Below are 22,515 nucleotides of genomic sequence, written 5' to 3'. Positions count from 1 at the left end.
CAGAGCCAGACTCAGAGCGTGCTGCATCTCCAGGGCTGCACCAGACCCTTGGCCACATAGCCAGGCGCAGATCACGGGGCCCAGGAACCAAGGTTCCTCCGAGCCTGTTTTTGTCCCTTTGGACTGGTGCAGCCCCAGTGACAGGACCAGGGAGGCCGAGGCCCCCTGCTCGGAGGCAAAGGGGTGAAAGAGAAGACCCTCTCTCAGAGCCACCCAGTGGCCGTTATTCATTACCCTTTCAGGGCACAAGGACTCTGTCCGCTCCTGAAGACCTTAGCAGGGCATGGTCCCCATCCACGAAACCTGCCAGTCCCGCTGCCTCTCAAGTAAGAGGCAGCAGGACAATGCCCTGGGAGACTCAGCCATTGTTCTTCTAGGTCAGTGAGGGACGGCGAAGCCTCATTTCATCTCAGAGTTTAAAGTCCTTAACCAGTTTCCCCTATGACTTTAAGTATCTAGGTGGTGAGAAAAGGGGGTGTGATTGTGGCAGAGCCCTAGGGGCCCAGTGTGATGGTGTGTGCACAGAGAATGGCCGACACCCTGTCTCCTGGCAGCTGATGGCCTGGGCCCCTCCTCTGCAAGGGGCCAACTGAAGGGGTTGGAGAACAAAGATCAGGTGGCCTCCTGGCCCGGGAAAGAGACAAAGGAGAGGAGGGGCTGGGGAAATGGAGGGAGGCCCAGAGGGGGCTCTGGCCTCCCTGCCCCCCCAAGACAGACCCGGCTGAGGGGTTCTGTTCTCTGCACCTACAAGCTCTGTGTTAGACCATGTTCCTGTCATCTAATAAACCTTCTGTTTTCCCAGCTGGCTGAGAGTCCCGTCTGACTGCGGAGTGGGGGGACAGGACCCTCTTGCTTCCCCAGGACTCCACCTGGGCGGACTGGCTGTGGGAAGCGCACAGAGGGTCAGAGGAGGCTGAATGCTCCGAGGTCAGACCCAGGAAGGTGGAAGCAGTGTGAGTTTCTTGCCCTGGAGACAGTCTGCACCCAGAGAGGAGGCTCCCCCAGAGTCCTGCCTGGCTTCATATGGAGTAGTTCCAGAGCATGGCCCGGTGACTGTGACAGAGGGAGAGAGGAAGGAGTTTGCCACTGAATCTTGGTGGGCTCCAAAATCACCTAGTTAGTTAATCAGACAAGATGGAGCTTGGCTGGGATGCACAAGATGGAGCAGCCAAGGCCAAAGCATCAGTGAGATTATGAGAAGACTCCCCAGCTCTACCTGAATGCCCAAGGCTGAGTTAACCCTTTTGGAGAGCTGCTGGCGAGCTCTGCAGTCACTCTGTGGGGGTGAAGACACTCCAGAGCAAGGTGCTTCATCCGGGGAGGAGGTGGGTGAAGCTAACAGGGGTGAGGCTGTGCCTCTTCTGACAGTTGCCCCTTAGGTCCTCTTGAACTTCTTCCTTCTGCTTGGTACCAAGCCCGGCACCAGATCAGGAGGAGCTGGATGAGACGACTCCCCAGGTCTAGGTGAAGATACTGAATGTGAATGGCATGGGGAGGATCTGGAAATGGGAGGGGTCACTGAAAGGGCATTGTACCCCAATGACTTCCTTGCCATCTTTCCATGTCAGTGCTGGCAGCAGAATCTTGCTAGTACCCCAAGTGGTAAGGTCTAGGAGGGGGTTGTGATGAGTCAAACCCCTTGGGAAGCCACCTGATGTGTTGAGATACCCCTGAGTCTACCTGTTCTGCCAGCCTGGGCCCCTATTAACTTGTCTTGCTGAGCCAGGCTCTGAAAACCTCCTTGAACTCACACCCAGGCAAGGCCACCCCCAGCTGCAGATCAGCTCTGGGAAGACTCAGCTTAAGAGACTTGCTCCAGTCCTCAGATGTCCCCTCCCTTGGGGTGCAGACCCACGGATCTATTATGAAATTTGCCCGTTCCCTCTATGTGGAGAGAGGTGTGCACACGTCTTCCCCCCTCCCCAGTTAGAATAAACAAAACAAGTTTTATTAACTCTAAAAGGCAGATTTTAAGTGGTAAAAGGGTAACAGAACAAAGCAGATAACGAACAAATGAAACCAAACATGCAAACTGAGCTAGTCGCACTAAAGAAATTGGTGACAAACAGTATTTCTCCCCCTAGATACTGTTGCAGGCAGGTTGCAAAGCTCCTGTGGTTCACTGTTATATTCCTTTTCAGACTGGGCCCATCTCAGTCTGGACCCCCCTCCCCAGGCCTTCCCTTTTGCAGTCTGTCTTCTTGGGCAGACAGGCCATGGAGAGGAGGAGTCGTTTGCCTTCCTCCCCACCCTTCAATAGGATTTACATAAGGCAGGAATCCTTTGTTTCCCAAACTTGACCCCCCCACCCCCCTTCCAGTGGGAAGTTACAAGTCCCAGGTAATGTTTAGGATCAGGTGACAAGACCACCTGACTCTGTAGGATCACAGCATCCATGAGTCAGGGGCAGGATGGAGCATCCGCAGGAAGGCCAAGCTTTTCACGATCCATTGTCCTTGCTGATGAGCCATCCGCCCTGTCGGCTTTTCCATTGTTGTATCTGAAGTGTTAACAGGGGGCATCACCCAAAGTGGCATAGTTGAAATACAGATACATAATCAATATTCCTAACTTCAGATACAGAAATGATACAGGCATACCCACTGGATAATCCCATTCAGTAAATCGCAACCTCTCCAATGATCTCTCACAGGAGCCATCTTGCATAAAGTACATCTCAGTTATGTCATATTCATATCATAAGCCATATTCCTTATGAAAATATGACCACCACATCATGGGGTGGCGAGACACACTCTGGGCTGGGAGACAAGAGTCCAAAGAAGAAGAATCATCATCTCCCAACCACGGAGGGGCCAAACCTGTCAGTGCTGGAGACTGGTACCAAGAGTCTGGGGAATAATGGAGAAGCCATCACCAATGGCTGAGAGCTCTGGGAGGCTGGAGGATGACATGGTACCGGGTGCTGCACTGAGGAGGCTGGTGCCATGCAGTCGACAGGGACCACTGAAGGAATCTCCTGCACCCCTGGGCACACCGGAACTCACAAGCTCAACAAGTCCCTGGCCACTGCCCATGCCTCTGGCATGGACAGTCCTGGAATAGTCTCTGACCAATGCACAAGAGATGAAGACGGTGCTCCAGAACATGAAGGTGCCACTTTGGGCCCAGGCGCTGTCTCACCTGATGAGCAAGTGCAGGAGTGCTTCGATTTTGCCTGCGCTCTACTCAACCCTTCACCCCCTTGCGTGGTAGATTTAGAGGCGGTGATCTGCCTCTCCTGGCAGCATCCGTGGAAGCCTGGTGTTCCTTCTTGGGCACCAGCAAGGGTGAGCGGTGCCGGGACAGTATTGGAGGCGCACTTCTCACACAGGCCGAAGTGCTCAGTACCCCTGTGACTGAAGACGGTCTCACGAGCAGCCTCCAACAAAGAAAGCTTCGGCCTGGCCTCTCTCTCGTGCTTGGTCCTCAGCTTGAAGTCCATACAAATCTGGCATTGATCCCTAATGTGAGACTCACCTAGACACGTTAGAAAATTAGAGTGTGGGTCACTCACGGGCCTGGTTTAGAGCATGAAAGGCAGAGCTTGAAGCCCGGTGACCCTTGGTACCAAGGAACAGAACCCCAGAACTGGGGAGCCAAAAAACAAACTTCTACTAAACAAAAACACCAAAAAAGGAGTCTATGAACAGGTAACTCTGTGCATCTGGATTCTGAGAAAACTTGCTGAAGCAAGATAAACAGATTCCAACCATCATTACGGGCAGTAAGGAGGAAGTGAGGGGGTCAGGGATGGTGACCCTGTGGGGCCCCCCCTTGGCTGAGTGCATGTGGCTGCACACTGTCGCTCAGTTTGTCCCTGCTCCGGATGAGAGCAGTGCCCCAGGGTTCCCTCCCGGGAGAGGGATGTCTTTGCCCTCTTGGGGCTTCTTGGCCACAGCTCTCCAGTTCAGTTGCCTCTCTAGGGTGCCTCACTGTACAGGCCACTTCCTCCAGGGGGTTAGGGGGGACCCAGGCCCACCTACTACTCCAGGTCCAAGCCCAGGGACCTGTAGATAGCAGCTGTCTGCTGTTATCTAAGTCATGCTGCTGCTCTAATTCCCTGGGCCACTTCCCCACGGCATCTTCACTCTTACCTCAGGGCCTTGTCCTGATGGAGACCCCGCAGCCAGCTCTGGGCTCCTTCTTGTTCTCCTTGGCTTCTGGCAGCATGGCCTTGTCCGAGGTCCTGTAGCTCCAGCCAGCTCCAGCCAGCCACACCCCATCCTCACTCCTTCAGCACCAGCAAGGAACTGGACTCCTGCTGGCTCTGCAGCTCTTCTTATAGTCAGCTGCTGGGCCCTGATTGGCTGTGTGCCACACAGCCGCTCTAGGCAGCTTGGAGGACTCTCTCCACTGCCCTCTTTGGGGGCAGGGTGTGGCAGGGCCACGAGGCCTCCAGCAGGGGGCCTCAGGGGGTCTGGTGTACCCCATCACAGATGGTTTCGCCCTTTATACCTGCGTGCAGTGGCACGTGGCAGCAGAGGGTGCTCAAGCCGCTGAGATACAAATTTCCAGCCACTGGGCTGGAGACGAGCACCCTCCAAGAGTGGAATGCACATGAGCAGTCACGCAGCGAAGAACTAGCGGGGCCTCATGAGGTCAGTCCTGGGCCTGGCACTATTCCATATTTTCAGTCATGACGTGGATAATGGAGTGGAGAGGATGCTTATGAAATGTGCAGATGACACCAAGCTGGGAGAGGTCACAAGCACTTTGGAGGCAGGATTAGAATCCAAAGCGACCTTGACAATTGCAGAACTGGTCTGAAATCACAAGACACAATTCAATAAAGATGAGTGCAAAGTACCACACGTAGGGAGGAAAACTCAGATGCACAAGTACAAACTGGGGACTAACTGGCTCAGTGGTCGCACTGCTGAAAAGGACCTGGGGGTCACAGTGGATCACAAACGGAATGAGAGTGTCACGGCATGTGGGGGAGTCCAGGCCCTGCACCCCTCTTCCAGGGATTCACTGAGACTCTCAGCCAGCCAGTAAAACAGAAGGTTTATTGGACAACAGGAACACCGGCGAGGCCAAGGGCTGGCAGATGGCTGGATCACCCCCAAAGCCAGCATGTCCCGGACCTCTCTTTCCAGGTCCTGAGCAGTTTTCCCTGTGACTCGGAAGGGGGAGCATCTTATCGGCGGGTGTGACCCTGTCTGCACCCGGTGGACAGTCAGATTAGTGCGTCCAGGCTGGTTGGAAAACAGCTGTCGGTACGGATGCAGCACCTCCCTGACCTCAGCTTGCTGGGCAGGGGTTAGCTGATCCGAGAGGGGAATTGTTTCCAGGGGGAACCAGCTCTGGTCCCAGGGAATAGATCTACTAAAGGGTCATCTCCCTGCTCCTCCCACTGTCCACACACGGCCAACACCACATTCCCCCTGGCATAATATGGCTTCATCATATTCACATGGTACACCCGGCGGTGGTGTGCCCGGTTCGACAGCTCCACCACATAGTTTACCTTATTGAGCTGCTTGACGACCTTGAAAGGGCCCTCCCAGGCGGCCTGTAGTTTGTTCTTTCTCACGGGGATGAGAACCATCACCTGATCCCCGGTGGCGTAGGCACGGGCCCGCGCTGTGCGGTCATACCAGACCTTCTGCTTCCTCTGGGCTCTGGCCAGATTCTCCCTGGCCAGGCCCATGAGTTCAGCCAGTCTCTCTCGGAAGATCAGGACATTCTCCACCACTGACTCTCCATCGGGAGTGGCCTTCCCCTCCCACTCGTCTCTCATCAGGTCCAGGGGGCCCCTCACCCTCCTGCCATATAACAGTTCGAAAGGCGAAAATCCGGTAGACTCCTGGGGCACCTCCCTGTACGCGAACAACAGGTGAGGTAAGTACTTGTCCCAGTCCTGCGGGTGCTGGTTCATAAAGGTTTTCAGCATCATCTTTAGCATCCCATTGAACCTCTCCACCAGCCCGTTGGACTGGGGGTGATAAGCTGAGGCCCAGTTGTGCCGGACCCCACATTTCTCCCACAAGCACCGGAGCAGGGCCGACATGAAGTTGGAGCCTTGGTCTGTCAAGACTTCCTTGGGGAACCCCACTCGGCTGAAAATGGTCAGGAGCGCATCGGCCACGGTGTCTGCTTCAATGGAAGCTAAGGGCACTGCCTCGGGGTAGCGGGTGGCAAAATCTACCACCCCCAGAATGTATTTCCATTCTCGGTACAGGAACCCCTTCTCCCACAGGAACCTCTCCTGGCAGCCTCTCCTCATGGTCTGTCCCACACTGAGGTCGGCCAGGTCCCTGAGCTTCTGCAAGGAGGGATCTTTCCTCAACTCGGCCTGGAACTCAGCGGCTGGGGAAGGGATGGGGCCTGGTTCCCCCTCAGTGGCCAGGTCTGAGGCCTCAGCCTCTCTGAGCCGTGCCCCTCGGTGCTCCCTCCCCACCAGGGTAGGGTCCTGTGCCTCCGGTATGGTACCCTCCCCAAGGTCAGGGCACAGTGCCCCTTGCCGGCTCTGGCTACGGGTCACAACCAGGGCGGTCTGGGGCTTGCTTGGCCAGTCCTCTAGGTCTCCCCCCATCAAAACTTCAGTGGGCAAATGGTGGTGTACCCCCACATCCTTGGGGCCCTCCTTGGCCCCCCATTTCAGGTGTACCCTTGCCACGGGCACCTTAAATGGGGTCCCGCCCACCCCTGTCAGGGTCAGGTAGGTGTTGGGCACCACCCGATCTGGGGCCACCACCTCGGGCCGGGCCAGCGTCACCTCCGCGCCCATATCCCAGTATCCATTGACCTTCCTCCCATCCACCTCCAGGGGAACAAGGCACTCTCTCCGGAGGGACAGCCCCACGCCCACCCTGTAAACCGAGCACCCTGAGTCCAGAGCCTCCAGCCCTCTGGCGGAGCTGGCCTGGGGTACTCTTCCCTCCTGCACAGGTGGTAAACTGGTAGCCCCCCTTGCCTGGGTCGTCTGCCCCTCGTCCAGCTGGGTCCCTACCTGGTTAACCCTGGGTAGGTTGGGTCTGCTCAGTTTGTCCCTGAGCCCTGGGCACTGGGTCCGTACGTGGCCTCACTGGCCAAAGTGATAGCAGCTCCGGTCACGTTGGTCCCCTCGAGCGGGTCGGAGGGGCCCGACGCCAGGCGTTCCCCTTTGGAGGGGGTTCTCCCTATTTTCCCGCTGGGAGGCCCCATGGTGACTCTCTCTCTGCATCGGGGGGGAGGGGGTGCTGTTCTTTTGGGATTCCTCCTGGCTACCCCCTGACCGACTGTTCATAGAATCATAGGATCATAGAATATCAGGGTTGGAAGGGACCTCAGGAGGTCATCTAGTCCAACCTCCTGCTCAAAGCAGGACCAATCCCCAATTAAATCATCCCAGCCAGAGCTTTGTCAAGCCTGACCTTAAAAACTTCTAAGGAAGGAGATTCTACCACCTCCCTAGGTAACGCATTCCAGTGTTTCACTACCCTCCTAGTGAAAAAGTTTTTCCTAATAGCCAACCTAAACCTCCCACACTGCAACTTCAGACCATTACTCCTTGTCCTGTCCTCTTCTACCACTGAGAATAGTCTAGAACCATCCTCTCTGGAACCACCTCTCAGGTAGTTGAAAGCAGCTATCAAATCCCCCCTCATTCTTCTCTTCTGCAGACTAAACAATCCCAGCTCCCTCAGCCTCTCCTCATAAGTCATGTGTTCCAGACCCCTAATCATTTTTGTTGCCCTTCGCTGGCCTCTCTCCAATTTATCCACATCCTTCTTGTAGTGTCGGCCCAAAACTGGACACAGTACTCCAGATGAGGCCTCACCAATGTCGAATAGAGGGGGACGATCACGTCCCTCGATCTGCTCGCTATGCCCCTACTTATACAGCCCAAAATGCCATTGGCCTTCTTGGCAACAAGGGCACATTGTTGACTCATATCCAGCTTCTCGTCCACTGTCACCCCTAGGTCCTTTTCTGCAGAACTGCTGCCTAGCCATTCGGTCCCTAGTCTGTAGCTGTGCATTGGGTTCTTCCGTCCTAAGTGCAGGACCCTGCACTTATCCTTATTGAACCTCATCAGATTTCTTTTGGCCCAATCCTCCAATTTGTCTAGGTCCCTCTGTATCCTATCCCTCCCCTCCAGCGTATCTACCACTCCTCCCAGTTTAGTATCATCCGCAAATTTGCTGAGAGTGCAATCCACACCATCCTCCAGATCATTAATGACGATATTGAACAAAACCGGCCCTAGGACCGACCCGTGGGGCACTCCACTTGACACCGGCTGCCAACTAGACATGGAGCCATTGATCACTACCCATTGAGCCCGACAATCTAGCCAACTTTCTACCCACCTTATAGTGCATTCATCCAGCCCATACTTCTTTAACTTGCTGACAAGAATACTGTGGGAGACCGTGTCAAAAGCTTTGCTAAAGTCAAGAAACAATACATCCACTGCTTTCCCTTCATCCACAGAACCAGTAATCTCATCATAGAAGGCGATTAGATTAGTCAGGCATGACCTTCCCTTGGTGAATCCATGCTCACTGTTCCTGATCACTTTCCTCTCATGTAAATGCTTCAGGATTGATTCTTTGAGGACCTGCTCCATGATTTTTCCGGGGACTGAGGTGAGGCTGACTGGCCTGTAGTTCCCAGGATCCTCCTTCTTCCCTTTTTTAAAGATTGGCACAATCTTGTGAAGAGTTGTTCACAAACTCGTCGGCCAGCTGCCCTGCGTGCTGGGGGTTCTCGAGCTTTTTGTCCACCAACCACAGCCTCAGGTCGGAAGGGCACTGTTCATACAGTTGCTCCAGTACGATTAGGTCAAGCAGGTCCTCTTTAGCTCGGGCCCCATCTGCCCACTTGCGGGCATACCCCTGCATCCAGTTGACCAGTTGTAGGTAGGTGACCTCAGGCGTTTTACGCTGACTCCGGAACCTTCTCCGGTACATCTCGGGGGTCAGCCCAAACTCACGGAGCAGGGCCTGTTTGAACAGTTCGTAGTCCCCTGCCTCTGCCCCTGTCATTCGGCTGTACACCTCCATGGCTTTGAGGTCCAGTAAGGGGGTGAGGAACTGGAGCCTGTCTGCAGGGTCAACCCTGTGCATCTCGCAGGCATTCTCAAAGGCTGTCAGGAAGCTATCTATGTCCTCCCCCTCCTTCCGCTGGGCCAGGAAGCACTTATCAAAGCTCCTTGCAGTCTTGGGTCCCCCCACACTCACCGCAGCCGGAGCCCCACTGCTCCTCAGCCTGGCCAGCTCCAGTTCATGCTGTCTTTGTTTCTCCTTCTCCTGACGTTCCCTCTCCTTCTCCTGATGCTCCCTCTCCTTCTCCTCCTGCTCATGTTGACGTTGTTTCTCCTTCTCCTCCTGCTCATGTTGACGTTGTTTCTCCTCATGTTGACGTTGTTTTTCATGATCCTCCAGCTCCCTCATTTTCATCTCCCTCTCCCATTCCAGCCGCATCCGCTCCAGGGATGGGGAGCTCTGCCGGGAGGATCCCCTGCTGGCTGCCGGGGTCAGGGTGCCCTCGATATTCGCTGGGCTTAGAATCATAGAATCATAGAATATCAGGGTTGGAAGGGACCCCAGAAGGTCATCTAGTCCAACCCCCTGCTCAAAGCAGGACCAATTCCCAGTTAAATCATCCCAGCCAGGGCTTTGTCAAGCCTGACCTTAAAAACCTCTAAGGAAGGAGATTCTACCACCTCCCTAGGTAACGCATTCCAGTGTTTCACCACCCTCTTAGTGAAAAAGTTTTTCCTAATATCCAATCTAAACCTCCCCCACTGCAACTTGAGACCATTACTCCTCGTTCTGTCATCTGCTACCATTGAGAACAGTCTAGAGCCATCCTCTTTGGAACCCCCTTTCAGGTAGTTGAAAGCAGCTATCAAATCCCCCCTCATTCTTCTCTTCTGCAGGCTAAACAATCCCAGCTCCCTCAGCCTCTCCTCATAACTCATGTGTTCCAGTCCCCTAATCATTTTTGTTGCCCTTCGCTGGACTCTCTCCAATTTATCCACATCCTTCTTGAAGTGTGGGGCCCAAAACTGGACACAGTACTCCAGATGTGGCCTCACCAATGTCGAATAGAGGGGAACGATCACGTCCCTCGATCTGCTCGCTATGCCCCTACTTATACATCCCAAAATGCCATTGGCCTTCTTGGCAACAAGGGCACACTGCTGACTCATATCCAGCTTCTCGTCCACTGTCACCCCTAGGTCCTTTTCTGCAGAACTGCTGCCTAGCCATTCGGTCCCTAGTCTGTAGCTGTGCATTGGGTTCTTCCGTCCTAAGTGCAGGACCCTGCACTTATCCTTATTGAACCTCATCAGATTCCTTTTGGCCCAATCTTCCAATTGGTCTAGGTCCTTCTGTATCCTATCCCTCCCCTCCAGCGTATCTACCACTCCTCCCAGTTTAGTATCATCCGCAAATTTGCTGAGAGTGCAATCCACACCATCCTCCAGATCATTTATGAAGATATTGAATAAAACCGGCCCCAGGACCGACCCTTGGGGCACTCCACTTGATACCGGCTGCCAACTAGACATGGAGCCATTGATCACTACCCGTTGAGCCCGACAATTTAGCCAGCTTTCTACCCACCTTATAGTGCATTCATCCAGCCCATACTTCCTTAACTTGCTGACAAGAATACTGTGGGAGACCGTGTCAAAAGCTTTGCTAAAGTCAAGAAACAATACATCCACTGCTTTCCCTTCATCCACAGAACCAGTAATCTCATCATAAAAGGCGATTAGATTAGTCAGGCATGACCTTCCCTTGGTGAATCCATGCTGGCTGTTCCTGATCACTTTCCTCTCATGCAAGTGCTTCAGGATTGATTCTTTGAGGACCTGCTCCATGATTTTTCCAGGGACTGAGGTGAGGCTGACTGGCCTGTAGTTCCCAGGATCTTCCTTCTTCCCTTTTTTAAAGATTGGCACTACATTAGCCTTTTTCCAGTCATCCGGGACTTCCCCGGTTCGCCCCTCCCCCAGGCCTAGGTCGGAAGGGTCTCAGGAGGTCCTGGGCACCAGTCTGACCCCTCCCAGCCCAGTCAGGCCCCCGGGCCCAAGCTGCATCTGCCGGGCGGCTTCCCTCAGGGACAGGGATCGGGTCATCCAAGCGATCCCTCTCCTCCAACTGGGCAATCAGCTGTTCCTTGGTGGACCTCCCGATGCGCAGCCCCCTCTGCCTGCACAGCTCCAACAGGTCGCTTTTAAGGTGTTTAGCGTACATCTCCCCGCTGGCCACTCGCAGGCCTGGGCAGCTTTCCACGGTTTCCAGGAAAAGCCCCTAGTGTGCCAGTCCTTCTTGAGGTCACCACCTCTTTGCCAGGGTCGAGCTGCAGACTCCTCCGCCCCGGGACCGCTCGCTGCAATCCCCCGGGGGACCCTGTTACTGCAAAAGTCCTTCTCTCTGGTCACACACTCCCAGGGGTTAACCGCCCCCTGAAACCGTCTCTCTCTGAATCTTCAGCACGCCCGGTCCCCGTCAATCCCCCTTTGTTTTACTGCTCCCCAGTCACTTACTGCAGGAAGTGCCGTTCACGGGGTGCAGTACATCCCACCGCTGCCACCAGTTGTCACGGAGTGTGGGGGAGTCCAGGCCCTGCACTCCTCTTCCAGGGATTCACTGAGACTCTCAGCCAGCCAGTAAAACAGAAGGTTTATTGGACAACAGGAACACAGTCCACAACAGAGCTTGTGGGTACACCCAGGACCCCTCAGTCAAGTCCTTCTGGGGGAGCAGGGAGCTCAGACCCCAGCCCTGGGGTTCCCTGTGTTCCTCCCCCCAGCCCCAAACTGAAACTAAACCCACCCACCAGGTTCCCTGCTGCAGCCTCTGTTCACATTCCTGGGCAGAGGTGTCCCCTCCCCCTCCCCCTCCTGGCTCAGGTGACAGGCTCTCAGGTCTCCCATCCCCAGGGCACATTCCCAGGTCAACACCCCCCCCTCCCTGCTGCGTCACATCCTCACAGAGAGTCAACAGTGTGTTGCGAAAAAGGCCAATCTCATTCTGAGAGGTATGAACAGGAGCGTTGTATGTAAGACCCAGGAGGTCACTGTCCTGCTCTACTCGGCACTGGCGAGGCCTCAGCTGGACTCCTGTGTCCAGTTCTGGGCACCGCACTTTAGGAAGATGCGGACAAACTGAAGAGAGTCCAGAGATGAGCTACAAAAATGATAAAAACTTTAGAAAACCTGACCTCTGAGCAAAGGCTGAAAACCCTGGGCATGGTTAGTCTGAAGGAGAGAAGACGGGGGGCTGGGGGGACACCTGATAACAGGCTTCAAATACATTGTGGGCTGTTATAAAGAGGACGGGGATCAGTTGTTCTCTGTGTCCGCTGGAGGTAGGACAAGCAGTAATGGGCTTAATCTGCAGCCAGGGAAATTGAGGTTAGATGTCAGGAAAAACTTTCTAGCTCTCAGAGTAGTTACGGTCTGGAACAGGCATCCAGGGGCCTATGGACTCCAGCTTCTGGCAGCCCCCCAGCCTCAGCCAGCTCTGCTCCCTTCCTGGAGCTGCAGCTGCAGGGCTGTTTCCCTGAGCCCTTGGCCCCCTGCTCTAGGGACTCACCACAGGAGCTAGCTCCACTCCAGCGTGGCTTTCCCTCCCCAGGGCTCAGCCTGTCTCAGTCTTTCCTTCCCAGCTGCCCCGAGCAGCCCTTTATAGGTTCTGGTGCCACCCCGCCCTCTTTAACTGGCTGGGTTGGGCTCCCCTGCTCTAGTCCAGGGGCGCTGGGCTCAGTCTAGCCACAGGGACCAGTTAGATGTCTATGATTCTGCACCAGCAGCTGAGCAGCCCAGAAGGAATCACGCACTTGTTCCCTTGAATCACATGCAGCCATCCTGGCCACAAACGTGAGACAAGAACAGGCCTGAGGGAGGCGCTTTAGGGACTTCCTGGACACATTTGTCCATCCATCCATGCTGTCAAGTTACTGGAGAATCGGCAATAACTAGACACTTGCTGTCCAGTGCCAGGCCTGGTGGGTACTCGACCTACCTCCTGTGAGCCTTGAACCAGCCATGGCCGGACAACCCTGCAGCTGTTTCGTCTCCAGGAAGAGTCCAGAAGCCAGGCCCAGTTCTTTAGAAGCTCCTCAGCACCGGAGATGAGAGTGGCTCACCCCTGTAGCGAGAGGGAGAGAAATGCAATAGTAACCTCCCAGGGCTGAGCGAGATGTTTCTTCCTCTGTGTTTCCCTTTATTCCAGTTACAGGGACCCCTGCTCAGGCACCATGGGACCTGCTGACTCCAGAGCTGCCCTCCAGCCTCATGTGGCAAGGTGGGTGAGCCAACAGCTGCTGCTGGGGAGAGAGACCAGCGTTCCAGCTTGCCCAGGGCTCTCGTGAGCTCTGCAGATGAGCTCTGGGTGACTCGACAACATGTCTCTCTCACCAGCAGAAGCTGGTCCAATAAAAGATATTCCCTCGCCCGCCTTGTCTTGCTAATATCCTGGGACCCACACGGCTACAGCCCCACTGCAGATTCCAGCCTGTCACGGTGCCACTTACCACCACAAGAGGGTGCTCCAGCCCCATGCAAGGCGCCATGGCCCTTCTCCTCCAGAGGGGACACAGGGGATGAACTCTGGGCACCAGGGTGTCCCCAGGCTGGGGCAGCCCCTGCCAGCACACCGCAGGGACGTGGCATCCGACCTGGCTGAACCTCTGTGGGGGGCACCCAGAATGTGCCTGAGTCAAGGGTACTGGAGGGTGTTGGCAGTGCCCAGCACAATGGAGCCTGCTCCTGACGGGCCCCTCCGCAGCACAGACACCCACTGCCATGCCTCCGGTGTGTGCCCTTTCCTGACCATGCTGCTGCATTTGTTCTTACCTGCGGAGCCCCTGCTCCTGGGCACGCCTGCTGGGCTGCAGCGACAGCGGGGGTCCTGAGCACTGGCCGTTCGTTCGGCACCGGGAGAGGTGCACAGACAGACAGGCCTTTGTTCGGGGTCTCTGCCTCCTGGGCCTCCAGCGCAGCCCAGGACATCCCACTGAGTGCTGCCGTTCTCCTTCCCAGGCACGGCTCCTGGCCGGTGGGGACTCCTCCGCCACCCTGCTGCTCCCCGCCCAGCAGGACTGCAGGCCTCAGTCGTACCCGGGGAGGCTGCTGATGCTGACTACTGGGCCACTGGGTCCTGGGGGGATGTTGCCGACCCTAGAGCACTGCCCAGCCTTTGGGCAGCACCCAGAGCCTGCCCCACCTGCCTGAACTCAGGCAGCAATAACTCCTTCCCCTTCACAGGCCACGTCTCCATAGTCACGGCACGCTGAGGGAATTGCTGTGCAAACAAGGCCGAGCCCTGCCCACCTGGGATGGCCAAGAAGGCCCCAGGCTTGTAGCAACCTGGGTATTTTTTTGTTACTCTCCTTCCCTGACTTGGTCACCTTGTGCAGCTCCTCGCGGGCAGAGCGCTTCGGTGCTCAGGGGAGCAGAGGCCTTTAGCTGGCCTGCTGCCCGGGGTGAACTGTGGCCTGGGTGACGGCACAGTCTCCAGTCATTGCCTGTCACTAGCTGTCGTGCGGCTGGGCGGAGCGCGATCGGCACAGACCGGGCTCTGGAAATGGGTTCTCCGTGGTGCGACGGCGACTAAACTAGACAAGGAGCCTTTGCAGGGCTGCCAAGTGACGCCCCGCCCCATGCAATCACCAGTGCCCAGCTGTGAGGGGCATCCCGGTGCACACTGTGCTGATGGGGGAGGGGAGTCCGAGTCCCTTGCCACTGTTCTGTGGTTTGTTCCCATCCCCGTAGCGTGTAACAAGGACGCTGGGAACTTGACACAGCTGCTGAACACTTTTCAGAGGAGCAGCCGTGTTAGTCTGTATCCACAAAAAGCAAAGGAGGACTAGGGCACCTTAGAGACTAACACATTTATGAGAAGGGGGAACTCATCTGCTCCCCGCAGTCGGATCTAGCTCCAGTGCTGAGAACTGGGAGAGACGCTGGCCACGTGACAAAGTCCTTTCCACCCGGTGGCTGTGCGGCAGCCACCATGTGAGATGAGTTTGGAGGGTGTCTCGGTCTTGTTCCTAGCGGGCAGCTGCCCCCTTAGTGAGTCCCAGAGAGGCCGAGGCGTGAATGGGCCCCAGAGATAGGCCGACCTCGCTCCTAGGGCCAGGGCTCGGGAACAGCCAGAGCATGGGGTGTGCCACACCAGCGCCCTGCTGAAGATGCTGCAATTCTCCAGAATCTCATCCAGCCTCTAGCTCAGGGGTTGGCAAACTACGGCCCGGGGACCGCATCTGGCTCTTCAGACATTTTAATCTGGCCCTCAAGTTCCCACCAGGGAGCAAGGTCCAGGGCTTGTGCCCCTCCACGGCTCCAGCAGGGGAGCAGGGTTTGGGGCTTACCCCGCTCCGTGTGTGCCATGGCTCTGCGCAGCTCCCGGAAGCAGCAGCATGTCCCACCTCCGGCTCCTACACATAGGGGCAGCCAGGGGGCTCTGCACGCTGCCCCCGCAGCTCCCATTGGCCAGGAACCGTGGCCAACAAGAGCTGCAGGAGCGATGCCTGCGGACAGGGCAGCGTGCAGACCTGCTTGGCCATGTCGCCGTGTAGGAGCCGGAGGGGGGACATGCCACTGCTTCTGGGAGCTGCATGAGGTAAGCGCCGCCTGGAGCCTGCACCCCTGACCCCCTGCCGTGCCCCAACCCCCTGCCCCAGCCCAGATCCCCCTCCCACCCTCTAACCCCTCGGTCCCAGCCCAGAGTACCCTCCTGCACCCCAACCCCTAAACAGAACCTATGGAGATGGAAAAGAGGGAGGTAACAGAAGTCTATAAAATACTGACTGGTTGAGAAAAGGGAGAGAAGGTGGGTCTGTTCTCCCATCTCATAGAACAAGAAAAAGGGGACAATGGATGCAATTGAAAGGTGGGAAATTCAAAACTGATGAAACAAAAGTATTTTTCATATTGTCTAATTAGCCGGTGGAACTCACTGCCACAGGAAGCCACTGAGGCCAATAATTTAACAAAATGGAAAAAGGGACTGGACATTTCTCTGGAAAACAGGACCCTCCGAGGTTGTTAGAACAGACTGTGGCAGGGCTCTGGTCCCTCTGGATGCAGGGCTTCAGCCAACCTCGAACTATTAGAGACCAGGATGAGACCTAATGTGTGGGTGTGGGTGAGGGGCAGATTATCCCACCTCTGCTGCTGCTTAGTTCTTACACCTTCCTCTGCAGCATCTGGGGCCGGGCACTGTCCCAGAGAGGAGATGGAGCTCGAAGGACCTGAAGCCTGATCCCTCTGGTGATGCCTGCGTTCCTGTGCCCCTGAGATCTGTGCTCTGCAGAGACATGCAGCTCGGCGCTGCGCTGGGGCCAACACGAGACCCCCGGGCAGTGGCAGGGAGGAGCCAGGCCCAGTTACTGATTTGTTTGGTGTAACCAAGGCCCTATGAGGCCCTTGCTGTGTGTTGCAAGGAGCTGTAACCCAGAGACAGCTCAGCAAAGGGCAGCGTGATGAGCAGTGCCCAGCACAGCCACCCCACCGCAGCTGTTACTAACAACAAACCCTCCCTCCCGGTTACTATAAAAGGCGCAGCTCGGAGCCCCCCCCGTTCCCAGCCTTCGTCCTCCGAGCCCTTTGCTGTCGGATCGAAGAACCTCTGCAGCATGGTGAGTCCTGCCTGGGACTGGGGCTGCCTGTCCCCCCAGCGCGAGTGGGGGGCAGTCCCAGGCTAGGGAGGAGCAGGGTCTCCTGAGCTCCCTGGTTCCTGTGGTGCCCTGGGAGGGTTTAGACGTAAGAGAGCTGTACGGGGGGGATTGGTCCCTGCTCCTAAAGGTGATCCATGTGGGCAGAAGCACGCGGAGCAGCCCCAGAGCAGAGCAGACTCCAGAGCTCAGAGGCGTCACAGGAGTGGGATGGTGCTTGGCGGGCGTTTGTCCAGCAGCTGTTGCTGGCTGGGAGGGGGATGGGGGTGCAGACAGCACAAATTCAGGAGTGGGCAAAGGACAGAACAAGCTGGGGCCGCGCAGTGGGAGGGGGGCAGGTGAAGGCTGGAAGGAGGCTGAGACGGAGGCGAGTGGGGCTGTGTGGAGGGTAGGCAGCCTGACTCTGGCTGGGGAAGGAGAGGGGCAGCCAGGGAAGGGAGGTGAGCTGGGAGAGAGGGGCCAGAGAGATGGAGGGAGGCCAGAGAGGAGGAGGGGAGAGGTGTCGGGGGCTGGATCTGTGCAGATGATGGGAAGGGGCGATTGTAGGGGAATGTAGCGGGAGAGGCCAGATGTGGGGCGAGCGTGAGGAAGCAAAGCCCTGAGCCGGGCCGAGAGGCAGGACAGCAGTGCCCGGCAGGGAAGCAGAGGGATGGAGAGGAAAGATAACTCCGGGCTGCAGCTAGCAACTTGGAGGAAGCAGCACCAGAACCGTGGAGAGGCCAGTGAACAAATCCGGTTTTCTGATGCACAAGCAGCTGGCCAATTTCTCCCTGCCCCCCCCGAGCCCAGTTTGAGGTGGGCGGGGATGGTAGATGGCTCTCCCTAGTCTCGGGATCCCTCACTCCCAGAGACGGTCTGCAGCGGGTCCTGTCCTTGCACGACATGCCCCACAGACAGCGGCTGGGCCCCCTGTCCCACGACGGTTCCTTGTTCTTCGCCCCCAGCGCGAGTGCATTTCCGTCCACGTCGGCCAGGCCGGCGTGCAGATCGGCAATGCCTGCTGGGAGCTGTACTGTCTGGAGCATGGCATCCAGCCAGACGGGCAGATGCCCAGCGACAAGACCATTGGGGGAGGGGACGACTCCTTCAACACCTTCTTCAGCGAGACGGGCGCCGGGAAGCACGTCCCCAGAGCCGTCTTTGTGGACCTGGAACCCACAGTGATTGGTGAGTGCTGAGCGCCGGGGGGAGGGATGGGGCTGGGGACCTAGTGATCCCTGTGTGAGCACGGCCTGCCTCGGCGTTTGCACGCACCAGTCACAATAAACTGAGCCACCCAGCCCCACTGGTCTGGTGTGAAAGGCTCTGCATCCCGGCTCTGACTCTTTGGGCCACCCTCTGGAATCAGATAGCACAGAGCAGGTTTATGAGCCCTCTGTGGGGCCGGTAGGGGCAACAAACATCTAGGGCGGGAACGTCAGGGTCCATGGGCTGGTCAGTGTCACAGGAACAGCTGCTGGGAACAAAGCTACGTGAGCCCTTCATCTCTCACTCGCTAATCCATGCAGCCCTGCTCAGGTGTGCATGGGCACCGAGGTTCCTCCAGGTGGGGCGGGCGCTAACCGGGCTGTGCTGTGAATTCCAGACGAGGTTCGGACCGGCACTTACCGCCAGCTCTTCCACCCAGAGCAGCTCATCACCGGCAAGGAAGATGCTGCCAATAACTATGCCCGCGGGCACTACACCATTGGGAAGGAGATCATCGACCTGGTGCTGGACAGGATCCGGAAGCTGGTAAAGACGCTAGGGCAGGCAGGGTTCTGGGAAGCTCTCGGATTCCAGGTGGAGATAATGCTGAGTGGTGGTTGGATGGTGAGGGAGCAAAATCAGCTTCTGCTGCCCACACATTCGCTGGGCATCACCAGCTTCCTCTGTCAGCCTGGGGCAAGAGCAGTGGTGGCCAACATGCAGCTGGACTGCAGAGTCTGCAGGGCCCAGCATGCAGGGATCCACTGAGAGGTGAATGGCCTCTCTGCTTGGATCTAGCTGGAAGGCTGCAAGGCTGAGACCTGCAACTGCCTGCCCAGGCCACACCTCAGTCTGGAATACGAGGATGGCTAGAATCCGCACCATTGTACGGCAGCTAGGCGCAGCCCTCAGGGTCACAGTGACCTGCTAATAGAAAAGGAGGACTTGTTGCACCTTAGAGACTAACCAATTTATTTGAGCATGAGCTTTCGTGAGCTACAGCTCACTTCATCGGATGCATACTGTGGAAAGTACAGAAGATCTTTTTATACACACAAACCATGAAAAAATGGGTGTTTACCACTACAAAAGGTTTTCTCTCCCCCCACCCCACTCTTCTGCTGGTAATAGCTTATCTAAGGTGATCACTCTCCTTACAATGTGTATGATAATCAAGGTGAGCCATTTCCAGCACAAATCCAGGGTTTACGTCTGGGGGGGCGGGGTAGGAAAAAACAAGGGGAAATAGGTTACCTTGCATAATGACTTAGCCACTCCCAGTCTCTATTCAAGCCTAAATTAATTGTATCCAATTTGCAAATGAATTCCAATTCAGCAGTTTCTCGCTGGAGTCTGGATTTGAAGTTTTTCTGTTGTAATATCGCAACTTTCATGTCTGTAATCGCGTGACCAGAGAGATTGAAGTGTTCTCCGACTGGTTTATGAATGTTATAATTCTTGACATCTGATTTGTGTCCATTTATTCTTTTACGTAGAGACTGTCCAGTTTGACCAATGTACACGGCAGAGGGGCATTGCTGGCACATGATGGCATATATCACATTGGTAGATGTGCAGGTGAACGAGCCTCTGATAGTGTGGCTGATGTTATTAGGCCCTGTGATGGTGTCCCCTGAATAGATATGTGGGCACAGTTGGCAACGGGCTTCATTGCAAGGATAGGTTCCTGGGTTAGTGGTTCTGTTGTGTGGTATGTGGTTGTTGGTGAGTATTTGCTTCAGGTTGGGGGGCTGTCTGTAGGCAAGGACTGGCCTGTCTCCCAAGATTTGTGAGAGTGTTGGGTCATCCTTCAGGATTGGTTGTAGATCCTTGATAATGTGTTGGAGGGGTTTTAGTTGGGGGCTGAAGGTGACGGCTAGTGGTGTTCTGTTATTTTCTTTGTTAGGCCTGTCCTGTAGTGGGTGACTTCTGGGAATTCTTCTGGCTCTATCAATCTGTTTCTTCACTTCCGCAGGTGGGTATTGTAGTTGTAAGAATGCTTGATAGAGATCTTGTAGGTGTTTGTCTCTGTCTGAGGGGTTGGAGCAAATGTGGTTGTATCGCAGAGCTTGGCTGTAGACGATGGATCGTGTGGCGTGGTCAGGGTGAAAGCTGGAGGCATGTAGGTAGGAATAGCGGTCAGTAGGTTTCCGGTATAGGGTGGTGTTTATGTGACCTGCTAATGCAGCCTTCATCTGGGTTCTGTCCATGCCCTCAGGGTGCAGGGGAACTCGGTGCCCAAGTGTGTGCCGTGAATTCAAGCTGTCTCGGGCACTGGCTGGAGCTGTCTCACCCCTTCCCAGGGAGCTAGAACAGGTCCCTTCACGCCCGGGGCAGCGGACCCCAAACTGCTCTCAGGGAAGAGGCAGAGAAGTGCAGCTCCAGGACAGGCTCTGGCCTGGGAGGCCCAGGATGGCAGAGCCTGGGACGGGGGACGATGAGAGGGGATGGGTTCTCCATCCACACAGGGAAAGGAGCCGGTGGACAGGCTCTGTGCCTCCAGCCTCTTCTTGCTTTCAGTGGTGCTGGTGTGACTGCGCATCCAATGCTGAAGCCATGCTGGTGCCACCAGAGCTCACACCAGCATGCTCCTCGGTGAGCCGGGAGGTGAGTGGTATTGGCAGAGAGAAGCCCCGGGCCCGGCATGGTGAGAAGGAGACTAAAGCGAGGATTAGTAATAGGGCTCTGGGAGCAGAAGGTGAGTTGGGTGTGTGTGTAGGGGGCTTTCAGGAGTCAGGATAAAGACAGGCAAGGGGTGAAAGACAGAGAGCGGGTGACAGTGAGTCAGTACGGGGGTCCTGGAAGCCGACACATTTTCCATAAATCTCTTTCTGCTGGAACACTTCCACCTTCCCCCACGGGCTCCTGAGCACTGAAAGTCCTCCGGAGCCCTCCTGTCATCTCACAGCACAGCTGTGAAATCCTGGGGCCCTACTGCACAAGGGATGGGATGACTGAGCCCCTGGCAGGGTGCTGAGCGATACAGGCTGCTCTGCTACACGGCCTGGGAGAGCCGAGCTTGGACACACATTTCACTCTCGGCTGCCTGTCCCTTTCCCAGGCTGAGCCCTCTCTCTTTCCTGGATCCCCGCAGGCTGACCAGTGCACGGGGCTCCAGGGCTTCCTCATCTTCCACAGCTTCGGGGGCGGCACCGGCTCTGGATTCACTTCCCTGCTGATGGAGCGTCTCTCCGTTGACTATGGCAAGAAGTCCAAGCTGGAGTTCTCCATCTACCCAGCGCCTCAGATCTCCACCGCGGTGGTGGAGCCCTACAACTCCATCCTGACGACCCACACCACCCTGGAGCACTCGGACTGTGCCTTCATGGTCGACAACGAGGCCATCTATGACATCTGCCGCAGGAACCTGGACATCGAGCGCCCCACCTACACCAACCTCAACCGGCTAATAGGTCAGATTGTGTCCTCCATCACCGCCTCCCTCCGATTCGATGGTGCCCTCAATGTGGATCTGACAGAGTTCCAGACCAACCTGGTGCCCTACCCCCGCATCCACTTCCCACTGGCCACCTACGCCCCCGTCATCTCTGCAGAGAAGGCCTACCATGAGCAGCTCTCTGTGGCTGAGATCACAAACGCTTGCTTTGAGCCAGCCAACCAGATGGTGAAGTGTGACCCCCGCCACGGGAAATACATGGCCTGCTGCCTCTTGTACCGCGGGGACGTGGTGCCCAAAGATGTCAACGCTGCCATTGCCACCATCAAAACCAAGCGCAGCATCCAGTTCGTAGACTGGTGCCCAACTGGCTTCAAGGTTGGCATCAACTACCAGCCCCCGACGGTGGTTCCCGGCGGCGACCTGGCCAAGGTGCAGCGGGCCGTATGCATGCTGAGCAACACCACGGCCATTGCCGAGGCCTGGGCTCGGCTGGACCACAAGTTTGACCTGATGTATGCCAAGCGGGCCTTCGTGCACTGGTACGTGGGAGAGGGCATGGAGGAGGGGGAGTTCTCAGAGGCCCGGGAGGACATGGCTGCCCTGGAGAAGGATTACGAGGAGGTGGGGACAGACAGTGTGGATGGAGAAGGAGAGGAAGAGGAAGGTGATGAATACTAGAGGGTAAATGTCCTGTTTGGATGGCTGGGAATCAGCCTGATGTCTTCCTCACTGATGCACTTGGGACGATTGTCCACCTTAAATAAAACAGTTCCTCCAGTCACATTGTAGGGCTTTAGTTTGCTGCATCCATTTACCTGTTCCCAATCTGAGCTATGCCCCTTCATCCCACGCCTGGTGCAGCCACAGGAAGGAAGTGGACGCAACCCCCGTTGTCTGCCAGGCTGAACTCTACAATCTGCCAGCTGCCGAGTGCACTTCACTGGCTCGAGACAGAGCCGCTGTGCCATTGTCCCATCCCCCGGCTCCGCTCTGGGCGAGGGGCTCCCGGTGAGGTGCACAGACCCTAACCCTAGACAATGCCGACTGGGTCATGAGTGACAGGGAGAATCAGATGGAGGGGAAGAGGGGAACCGGTGGGCTGTGTAGATCCCTGGGGTCGGGATGCTGGGGCCAGCACATGGGCCCCACAGATCATGGGCCCAATCCAACACTATATGTTGGCTGGGGACACGGAACCCTCCTCCATGGTGCTGCTAAGAAATAACCCTCCCTGGTCTCTTCATTGCTCTCCCAGGTCTTCTCGTCCATCTCTGCTGGTTAGCTTTTCCCTTTGCCTC

General features: G+C 56.3%; 1 protein-coding gene across 6 annotated transcripts; it reads left to right on the top strand.

Moving 5' to 3' along the window:
• The first annotated feature begins 16,425 nt into the window (after positions 1-16,425).
• On the top strand, positions 16,426-21,998 carry LOC140895361 (tubulin alpha-1D chain). 6 transcript variants are annotated; one of them, XM_073304829.1, is made up of 6 exons: positions 16,426-16,593; positions 17,574-17,796; positions 18,215-18,363; positions 19,724-19,792; positions 20,338-20,424; positions 20,912-21,998. In XM_073304829.1, the coding sequence occupies exons 1-6, from the start codon at positions 16,438-16,440 to the stop codon at positions 21,893-21,895; spliced, it is 1,668 nt and encodes a 555-aa protein (XP_073160930.1). In that variant the 5' UTR covers positions 16,426-16,437; the 3' UTR covers positions 21,896-21,998. The 6 variants fall into 6 exon arrangements, with proteins under 6 accessions (XP_073160930.1, XP_073160932.1, XP_073160933.1 ...); XM_073304831.1 differs by lacking the exon at positions 19,724-19,792; XM_073304832.1 differs by lacking the exon at positions 20,338-20,424.
• Positions 21,999-22,515: the final 517 nt, after the last annotated feature.

The sequence above is a fragment of the Lepidochelys kempii genome, chromosome 11 (genome assembly GCF_965140265.1).
Source record: "Lepidochelys kempii isolate rLepKem1 chromosome 11, rLepKem1.hap2, whole genome shotgun sequence".
NCBI lineage: Eukaryota > Metazoa > Chordata > Testudines > Cheloniidae > Lepidochelys > Lepidochelys kempii.
This window is presented reverse-complemented; position numbering and strand designations above follow the sequence as displayed.

Excerpts from the sequence above, each read along its gene's own strand:
- LOC140895361 (XM_073304829.1), top strand. The coding sequence starts at position 16,438 with ATGAGCAGTGCCCAGCACAGCCACCCCACCGCAGCTGTTACTAACAAC. Across the intron at positions 17,797-18,214 it reads CCTGGAACCCACAGTGATTG|ACGAGGTTCGGACCGGCACT; the intron begins GTGAGTGCTGAG and ends TGTGAATTCCAG. Across the intron at positions 19,793-20,337 it reads CTGTTTCTTCACTTCCGCAG|TGGTGCTGGTGTGACTGCGC; the intron begins GTGGGTATTGTA and ends TCTTGCTTTCAG.